A 10,029-nucleotide genomic window follows, 5' to 3' on the forward strand; every position below is an offset into this window, starting at 1 on the left:
GAGGGAAGGAAGAGTGGGTTTTGGGACTGGGTCCAGTTTACCCTCACCCTGGAGTCCCTGGAGCATGGGACCTTTGATGAAGCCTCCTCCCGAATCTCTTCCAGGGCAGCCGTGAACTTCAAGTTCCATGTGAGTATCCACCCCTACAACAATTGGCTGTACAGACATCCTGGGAAAGCTTCTGGGGACATCCCCTCCCTACCCCTGCTGCAGGGCTGCCCCAGCCCTTAGGGCTTCCACTCCCCCTGGCTTACCCTACCTTTGTTCTCTCCAGCAGACTGTGGCTGTCTAAATGGAGGAACATGTATGTCCAATAAGTACTTCTCCAGCATTCACTGGTGCAACTGCCCAAAGAAATTCGGAGGGCAGCACTGTGAGATAGGTATGGGGATCTCCACTGCAACTGGGAGTTAGGGGGCACCAAAAATTTGGGGACAGGGAGGGATGGGTGGGAGGCAAGAGCAGGCAGGAGTTAGGAGCTGGAGGTGGGGTGGGTGACATCTTCATCCCTATGTGGCAAGCATAAACACACACACTCCTGTGAAGCAATGGCCACACAAATGTGAGGTGCGGTTGGAAGGAGAACCTGTTCAGTCTTCTGGCAGGTCTGAAACCACATCATCTTTAAAATGTCCGTTGGCAGCTGGGCGTGGTGGCTCACGCTTGTAATCCCAGCATTTTGGGAGGCCAAGGTGAGTGGATCATTTGAGGTCACGAGTTCAAGACCAGCCTGGCCAACATGGTGTAACCCTGCCTCTACTAAAAATACAAAAATCAGCCTGGCATGGTGGTGGATGTCTGTAGTCCCAGCTGCTTGGGAGGCTGAGGCAGGAGAATCGCTTGAACCTGGGAGGCAGAGGTTGCAGTGAGCTGAGATCACAACACTGCACTCCAGCTGGGCGACAGAGCAAGACTTCGTCTCAAAAAAAAAAAGCTCGTTGGAACGTCCTTCTCTTTCTCACATTCTCTCATCCTCCTGTCCCCTCGTAGATAAGTCAAAAACCTGCTATGAGGGGAATGGTCACTTTTACCGAGGAAGGGCCAGCACTGACACCATGGGCCGGTCCTGCCTGGCCTGGAACTCTGCCACCGTCCTTCAGCAAACATACCATGCCCACAGATCTGATGCTCTTCAGCTGGGCCTGGGGAAGCACAATTACTGCAGGTGAGGTGGGGGCAACAAGGACCAAGAGTCCTCCCCACAGCTTCCCAGAAACCTTGTTACCATCCCCTTCTCCCAGAGGGCCGGCCATAGCATGAGAGAAGTGCAGTCTCTGGTTGAGTCTTCCCTGAGGGGAGGAGGCAGGGAAGGCCCTCTGGGTTGGAATGACATCCCCTATCTTTCTGTGTTGTCAGGAACCCAGACAACCGGAGGCGACCCTGGTGCTATGTGCAGGTCGGCCTAAAGCAGCGTGTCCATGAGTGCATGGTGCATAACTGTGCAGATGGTGAGCATCACTGACCTGCTGATGACAGTGGGGTGGAAGGGGACAAACTCGCATGTCCCCTTATTCCATCACAGGAGGGTTGAGGAGGTGAGGGGCGCCCGAGAGGGATGCTTTCTCCTAACTGCCTCCCCAAGACATCCCTCTGTTTGTCCTCCAGGAAAAAAGCCCTCCTCTCCTCCAGAAGAATTACAGTTTCAGTGTGGCCAAAGGACTCTGAGGCCCCGCTTTAAGATTGTTGGGGGAGAATTCACCACCATCGAGAACCAGCCCTGGTTTGCAGCCATCTACAAGAGGCACCGGAGCGGCTCTGTCTCCTACATGTGTGGAGGCAGCCTCATCAGCCCTTGCTGGGTGGTCAGCGCCACACACTGCTTCATGTACGACCCTGGGGTTTCTCCTCTTTGACTCTTCTGCCCCACCCCAAACACATCCCCTTCTCCTTCCCAGCAAAGGGTTCCGCCTCATTTCTCCCTCGTCTGCCCCTCTCCTTGCAGCCCATGGCCTTGGGGACAAGTCATGCTTTGAGGCCTCTAGGGAGGGAAGGAAGAAGTGGCAGGATTTCATGGGACTAGGCTGTCTGATGGATTTCTTCTCCCACAGTAATCACCCAAAGGAGGACTACATCGTCTACCTGGGTCGCTCAAGGCTTAACTCCAACATGCAAGGGGAGATGAAGTTTGAGGTGGAAAACCTCATCCTACATGAGGACTACAGCGCTGACACGCTTGCTCACCACAACGACATTGGTGAGGGGGAACCCCGCGACTGCTGTGGCCATGATGGCTTGGGGAGAGTGGGACCCAGGGAGAGACCGGAGCTGAGGTTGAAGCTGTCTGGTGGGGCAGGGGTGGGGTGGGGGACCTTGAAGCCTCAATATACATGACAATATACATGACAAAGGTGGTGGGGAAGAGTTCCATAAAGTCTGAGGGGTCCGGTGCTCCTGTGGAGAGACCCTGAATTTCCCCAACAAGTAGCCTCTTGCGAGTGGAAATGGCTCTGTGGGTATATGGCTTGGGCTGGGAATGCCCTGTTTATACGAATTAGAAAAAGACGCCCCTTCCTTTGTGGAATGTAGCCTCTGTCTGTGTTGGGATGTAGAACTTGGAGAATGGAGCTTTGGGCTGGATTCCAGCCTAACTACCTCACCTGGGACTTTTTGCAGAAACTACCTATAAAGGTGTATGCAGTGGCTCTGGCCATCCAAGACTTTTTCAACACCTGTAACAAAGCCCTTGGGGCATGGGGCAGGGGAGGTTTCCAGGTGATAAGCGACCAGCAGACCTCCCTGGATGACTGACCTAGGGATAGACATAGCTACTTCCTTGGTACTTGAAGGGGACAGATGGGGACCACCTAACCAGTAGTGATCTTTCTCCTCTCATCCTCTGTCCTCCCCCAGCCTTGCTGAAGATCCGTTCTAAGGAGGGCAGGTGTGCGCAGCCATCCCGGACTATACAGACCATCTGCCTGCCCTCAATGTCTAATGATCCTAACGATCCTAACGATCCCCCTCCTGGCACAAGCTGTGAGATCACTGGCTTTGGAAGAGAGAATTCTAGTAAGTGAAAATTGGGACTGACTTAGGAGGTCCTGGGGAGTGTTTTGACCTGAAAGCAAGCCCAGCATGATCAAGGGAAGACTGCAGAGTTAGAGATGGGAGCACTGAGGAGGTGGCAGATGGGTCCAGGGATGGATGAGGACTGTTGTTTAGGGAGTGATGGGCTGCAAAGGTAAATAGATGGTAGGGGCTATAGGTGGAGTAAAGGCTCAGATTTGCATGGAAAAGAATAAGGGCCTTCCCTGGTAGAGACACTTTATGGTTCCCCTCCCTGGCAGACTCCCAGTGGACAGATAAATCTTGACGCAAATGCCTCCCTGTTTTCTTCGCTTAGCCGACTATCTCTATCCGGAGCAGCTGAAAATGACTGTTGTGAAGCTGGTTTCCCACGAGAAGTGTCAGCAGCCCCACTACTACGGCTCTGAAGTCACCACCAAAATGCTGTGTGCTGCTGACCCACAGTGGAAAACAGATTCCTGCCAGGTGAGAGTTCTAAGCATCTCTCTCCATCTCTTCCATATCTCCCCAGAACTCCTGGGCTTGTCCCAGCCAGCTTTGGGGTGTCTCTCTCTAGCCAAAGCCCTAAGTAGCCAGAATCAGGAGCTCAGGTCTTTGAGGGTTTAAACCAATGCTTGTGTGTTTACCAAACATTACCAAAAAAATCCCAGCTCTGTGCTAGTCGCTTAAGACTGGGGGCACGAGATCCTAGAAAGAGGAAACAGTAAAAGACAATGTAACTCAGTGCCCAGGGTGCGTTGTGAACTATAAATGATCAGGTGTTCAGGAGAGGGAGGTGAGTGTCAACTTGAGGGTCAGGGAGGGGAGGCTTTAAAGGAAATGTGACTTGATAGGCATTTGAAGAGGCAGAAGGAAGAAAGGAGGGTGTTTCAGTTGAAAGATACAAAACTGAGTAGGAGGCTAGCATATTCCGGGTGGGGAGGAAAAGTAGGGTCTGGGAGTATGGATGGAATAGCAGCAGACGACAGGGGTTTTAAAACCAAGCAGGGGATTTTAAACTTGATATGGTAGAAAATGGGGCTGTGCCAGGCACAGTGGCTCATGCATGTAATCCCAGCACTTTGGGAGGCTGAGGTGGGTGGATCACTTGAGGCCAGGAGTTTGAGACCAGCCTGGCCAACATGGTGAAACCCTGTCTCTACTAAAAATACAAAAAAAAACTAGCCAGGTGTGGTGGTACATGCCTGTAATCTCAGCTAATCAGGAGGCTGAGACATGGGAATTGCATGAGCACAGGAGGCAAGTTTGCAGTGAGCCGAGACAGTGTCATTGCACTCCAGCCTGGGCGACAGAGGGAGATTGTTCCCCCTGCCCCCCAAAAAAAGAAAGAAAATGGGAAGTCACTAAGGACTTTGACTGGGAAACTCTTCCCTCTCTCAGGTATGGTTGGGTGGTGGGATCAGAAACCCCCTCCTCACTTCTCTAGGGCTCATCTTTTGTGTCTTTGGCTTCACAGAGAGACTCAGGGGGACCCCTTGTCTGTTCCATCCAAGGCCACATGACTTTGACTGGAATTGTGAGCTGGGGCCGTGGATGTGCCCTAAAGGACAAGCCAGGCGTCTACACGAGAGTCTCATGCTTCTTGCCCTGGATTCACAGTCACACCAGGGAAGAGAATGGCCTAGCCCTCTGAGGGTCCCCAGGGAGGAAACGGGCACGACCCACTTTCTTGCTGGCTGTCATTTTTGCAGTAGAGTCATCTCCATCAGCTGTAAGAAGAGACTGGGAAGACAGGCTCTGCACAGATGGATTTTCCTGTGCCACCCACCAGGGCGAACAACAATAGCTTTACCCTCAGGCATAGGCCTGGGTGCTGGCCGCCCAGACCCCTCTGGCCAGGATGGAGGGGTGGTCCTGACTCAAGACGTTACTGACCAGCAACTTGTCTTTTTCTGGACTGAAGCCTGCAGGAGTTAAAAAAGGCAGGGCATCTCCTGTGCATGGGTGAAGGGACAGCCAGCTCCCCTGATGGTGGGCATTCATAAGGCCCATGATTGAGAAATGAATAATTTCCCAATTAGGAAGTGTAACAGCTGAGGCCTCTTGAGGGCGCTTAGCCAATATAGGAGCAGCAGTTTGGGGAGTAGAGACACTAATGATTTCAGGGCAGGGCTCTGATATTCCATGAATGTATCAGGAAATATATATGTGTGTGTATGTTTGCACACTTGTGTGTGTGCTGTGAGTGTAAGTGTGAGTAAGAGCTGGTATCTGATTGCAAGTCTAGATATTTCCTTAAATTGTGTGGACTGTGATGCCACATAGAGTGGTCTGTCTGGAGAGGTAATAGGTCACTCCTGGGGCCTCTTGGGTCCCCCACATGATAGTGCCTGGGAATGTATTATTCTGCAGTATGACCTGTGACCAGCACTGTCTCAGTTTCACTTTCACATAGATGTCCCTTTCTTGGCCAGTTATCCCTTCCTTTTAGCCTAATTCATCCAATCCTCACTGAGTGGGGTGAGGACCACTCCTGTACGCTGAATATTTATATTTCACTATTTTTATTTATATTTTTGTAATTTTAAATAAAAGTGATCAATAAAATGTGATTTTTCTGATGACAAATCTCCCTGATGCTTGCATGGGAAGGTGTTGGAGTACATAAAAAGGAGAAAATAACAAAAGTGGACTGCACCCCAGAGTTTCTTATGGGACTTCATCTCTGGACTTAATGGAGCTTTGGGAGGTACAAGTTAGGAGAGCTGTAGGGCAGGGCCACCGCAGCACTTAAGGTATACGAAGTTTCCCCAAACCACAATCCCATGGCTGTGAAAGTAGTGTGCAGGCTTAGTGTCAGCTCCCAATTGCCTCCTTAGCCTGATACCTTTGTGCAGTGCACATCTTGTACAGCTGTACATTGTGGTCTTCTTTAGGGTTAACTCCACAACATTCTCTTCCCTCTGCCCCCAACAATCCTTGAGCTGACCTCAACCAAGGAGAACACCTTGGTTCTCCTTGGTGCAGTGGCTAATGCCTGTAATCCCAACATTTTGAGAGGCTGAGGTGGGAGAATTGCTTGAGCCCAGGAGTTTGAGACCAGCCTGGGAAACTTAGTGAGACCCTGTCTCTGCAAAAAATAAAAAAAATTAGCCAGGTGTGGTATCACACATCTGTAGTCCTAGCTACCTGGGAGGCTGAGGCAGGAGGATCATAAGCCAAGGAGTTCAAGTTTACAGTCAGCTATGATTGTGCCACTGCACTCCAGCCTAGGCGACAGAGCAAGACCCTGTTTCAAAAAAAAAAAAGAAGAAGAAGAAGATGACCTGTAAGTGAAAATTGCTGGCTGGGCTCGGTGGCTCATGCCTGTAATCCAGCACTTTGGGAAGCCGAGGTGTGTGGATCACCTGAGGTCAGGAGTTTGAGACCAGCCTGACCAACATGGTGAAACCCCATCTCTGCCAAAAATACAAAAAAATTAGCTGGGTGTGGTGGTGGGCACCTGTAATCCCAGCTACAGGCTGAGCTGAGGCTGAGGCAGGAGAATCATTTGAACCCCCGGAGGCAGAGGTTGCAGTGAGCCGAGATCGCGCCACTGTACTCCAGCCTGGGCGACAGAGGGAAGACTTTGCCTCAAAAAAAAGAAAAGAGAAAGAAGGAAGGGAGGGAGGGAGGGAGGGAGGGAGGGAGGAAGGAAGGAAAGGGAAAGGGGGAAATTGCTTATTCAGAAGGAAGGAAGGAAGGAAGGAAGGAAGGAAGGAAGAAAATTGCTTATCCAGAATACCAGCTTGAGTCTGTGGCATTCAGGAAATAGAAAACATAATTCCCCATCATCTGTGTGTGGGGCTGATGCTGGAATTTTCCCAGTGTGTTGACAGAGCTTGTGACCAGCCATTGCTATGCTATGATTAGGGGGCCCAGAATCTCAAAGCAGGATGATGTCCTAATGGGGGTGACCATATATTTTGAACAAAACATCAAGTTCTGAAAAACTGGGGTATAGAAGGCAGGTTGAGAGATAATTGGGTATCAAAAATTAGAATTTCCAAGCTGTGTTAATGGGTTTGGGCAGCGTTTCTTAATCGAGTCAGCTGAGGACCTTTTAAAATATGCACACCTACACTCCACCTGTAGAGATTGTGATTCAGGTCAGGGCTGGTGCCAGGTCTCGTGGTTTTAGAAAAGCTCCCTGGGTGTTACTGACATGCACCACTGATTGACAGCCTTGGGGGACAATTGGTCAGAATATATGAAGGGCCCAGAAAAATTCCAGATATGGTCAGCATGAGTTTTCTGCATGAACAGCCCGTTTTCTGAGCGGGGTTTGGTGGCACAAGGTCTCCTGGATTCCCTGGTTAGAGGCTTTCTGGACCGTGCTTCCTTAGAGGATAAGAACTCCAAATATTGGCTTTTTCTTTTTTTTGAGGCAGGGTCTCTCTCTGTCACCAGGCTGGAGTACAATGGCGCAATATCAGCTCACTGCAGCTTCTGCCTCCCAGGTTCAAGCGATTCTGCTGCGTCAGCCTCCCAAGTAGCTGGGATTATAAGCATGCACCACCACTACCTGTCTCATTTTTGTGTTTTTGGTAGAGACAGGGTTTCACCATATTGGCCAGGCTGGTCTCGAACTCCTGACCTCAGGTGATCTGCCTGCCTCGGCCTCCCAAAGTGTTGGGATTAGTATTCGACTTTCGATCTCCATCATCTAGTGTGCTGTTTTACACAGGTTGATGCAGTGGTTCAGAGGATGGATTTTGGAGTCCGGTGGCCTGAACTAGAATCTAACACCAGCTGTGTGACTTGAGAAAAATTATTAGCCTCTCTGCACCTCAGTTTCCTCATCTGTACAAAAGAGATGATACAATCTACCTCCCTGGGTTTTTATAAGGATTCATGAAGGCTGGATGCAGTGGCTCAGGCCTGTAATCCCAGTGCTTCGGGAGGCCGAGGCAGGCGGATCACCTGAGGTCAGGATTTTGAGACCAGCCTGACCAACAAGGTGAAACCCTGTCTCTACTGGGGCGGGGGGAGGGGGGGGGAATTAGCTGGGCGTGGCGGCACATGCCTGTAATCCCAGCTACTCGAGAGTTTGAGGCACGAGAATTACTTGAACCTGGGAGGTGGAATTTGCAGTGAGCAGAGATCACACCACTGCAATCTAGCCTGGGCAACAGAGCAAGACTCCGTCTCAACAACAACAACAAAAAGGATTCATGAGTTCATAAGTCCCTTAGCATAATACTGGCACCTAAAAAAAGCATAAAAACGGTGGTTATTATTACAAAGCTAAGTAAATTCTTGTAGTATCAGATCAGATGGGAACCTCTCCCTTCTCCCACCTCAGAACTGCACCATTTTGTGGGAGTGGAAACTTGCTAGGAAGCTGCCCAGGCGGAGTGGCCGCTCAGCTTCTGCCTTCCCCTAAGGGGCCAAGAAAGATCTTGTTCAAACTTGAGCAGCTCCAGCATCAGGGCTCAGAGACACTGAAAACAGGAAGTATGAGCCCTACTGGCAGGGTTAAGCAATGAGGCTGTTAACAATCTTCAGGCCATTTCCCAGCCAACACCTCGACCCCTAGTCAGCTGCTGTCTCTTTGCCTAATAGATCTCACCCCAGGCGAGCAGGCATCAGCCGCTTCTCCAGCAACCAGTTTCACAGCTCCAGATTCTCACTCCAGAGACTGCCTCTTACTAGTGCCTCCATGATCAAGCACTGTGCTTTTTCTTTTCTTTTCTTTTCTTTGAGATGGAGTCTCGCCGTCGCCCAGGCTGGAGTGCAGTGGCTCAATCTCAGCTCACTGCAACCTCTGCCTCCCAGGTTCAAGTGATTCTCCTGCCTCAGCCTCCTCAGTAGCTGGGATTACAGGCGTGTACCACCACACGTGGATAATTTTTGTATTTTTAGTAGAGATGGGGGCGGGCTCACCATGTTGGCCAGGCTGGTCTCGAACTCCTGACCTCGTGGTTCGCCCACCTTGGCCTCCCAAAGTGCTGGGATTACAGGCGTGAGCCACCGCACCCAGCCTCGTCTATCAGAATTTTAACCGTCTCCTAGATAACAATTCTTTCCTCCTAGAAGATTCCCAGACCAGGTGAGGAGACCACACTCAGCCACTGGTTTCAAAGTAAAACTTCACTGTTCTCACCGTAACCTCAGCATTTCTGTTGCAACCTGGTTTCATTGAAGTGGTTTCCGTTTTCACCAGAACCCCTCTTTCTGAAGTATTCTCAGCCCATTATATTAACAGGACTCAGCCTGCATTCCACGTATGCCCTATCTTTCCCAAGTTGGTAGCAGCTGCACCCCGGCATATACCCCTCCATACTCACTCCCATTGGGTCCACCATCCTTCCCAGCAGGAAACACTAAGCCCTCCCTTTGAATTAGATGAAGTAAGAGGAGTTGCTGAGGTGTATTTAAAAATCATTTCTGGGCCAGGTACAGTGACTCACAGCTGTAATCCTAATACTGTGGGAGGCCTAGACGGGAGGATTGCTTGAGCCCAGGAGCTCGAGGCTACAGTGAGCTATGATTGCACTACTGCACTCCAGCCTGGGCGACAGAGCAAGACCCTGTCTCTAAAGAAAAAAAAAAAATCAGTTCTATTGAGATATAATTCATATATCATACAACTTACCCATTTATTCTTTCTCTTTTCTAGAGACAGGGTCTTGCTCTCTGCCCCAGGCTGATTGTAAACTCCTAGGCCAGAGTGATCCTCCCACCTCAGCCTCCTGAGTAGCTGGGATTACAGGCTCATACCACCATGTCTGGCACCATTTAAAGTGTACAATGCAATGGTTTTTAGTAGATTCACAGAATTGTGAGACATCACAACCAATTTTAGAACACTTCATCACCTCACAAAGAAATCCTGTACCCACTAACAATCACTCCCTTTTTCTCCCTAACCCCCTCAGCCCTAGACAATCACTAATTTACTTTCTTTTTTTTTTTTTTTTTGAGGCGGAGTCTCGCTCTGTCGCCCAGGCTGGAGTGCAGTGGCCGGATCTCGGCTCACTGCAAGCTCCGCCTCCCGGATTTACGCCATTCTCCTGCCTC

At 50.3% G+C, this 10,029-nt stretch overlaps 1 protein-coding gene and 1 long non-coding RNA gene across 4 annotated transcripts in view; one reads left to right on the plus strand and one right to left on the minus strand.

The window, feature by feature from the left end:
- PLAU (plasminogen activator, urokinase) overlaps positions 1–5,595 on the plus strand; it is a 10,042-nt gene extending 4,447 nt beyond the window's left edge. For all 3 annotated transcript variants that reach the window (XM_011991162.1, XM_011991160.1, XM_011991161.1), the window contains 7 exons: positions 991–1,165; positions 1,357–1,448; positions 1,606–1,825; positions 2,049–2,194; positions 2,851–3,009; positions 3,344–3,492; positions 4,484–5,595. In XM_011991162.1, the coding sequence (XP_011846552.1) occupies positions 991–1,165; positions 1,357–1,448; positions 1,606–1,825; positions 2,049–2,194; positions 2,851–3,009; positions 3,344–3,492; positions 4,484–4,660 (1,118 nt within the window). In that variant the 3' untranslated portion in view covers positions 4,661–5,595. The remainder of the gene's footprint in view (positions 1–990; positions 1,166–1,356; positions 1,449–1,605; positions 1,826–2,048; positions 2,195–2,850; positions 3,010–3,343; positions 3,493–4,483) is intronic.
- Positions 2–9,781, minus strand: LOC105547511. The gene is made up of 6 exons (XR_001007232.1): positions 9,605–9,781; positions 4,614–4,736; positions 3,664–3,714; positions 1,032–1,142; positions 260–344; positions 2–156 (listed from the first exon to the last, which is right to left on the minus strand). It is a non-coding gene; the product is annotated as an uncharacterized LOC105547511 (long non-coding RNA).
- Between the last annotated feature and the right edge of the window lie 248 nt (positions 9,782–10,029).

Source organism: Mandrillus leucophaeus, unplaced genomic scaffold (genome assembly GCF_000951045.1).
Source record: "Mandrillus leucophaeus isolate KB7577 unplaced genomic scaffold, Mleu.le_1.0 Scaffold39, whole genome shotgun sequence".
NCBI classification, from domain to species: domain Eukaryota; kingdom Metazoa; phylum Chordata; class Mammalia; order Primates; family Cercopithecidae; genus Mandrillus; species Mandrillus leucophaeus.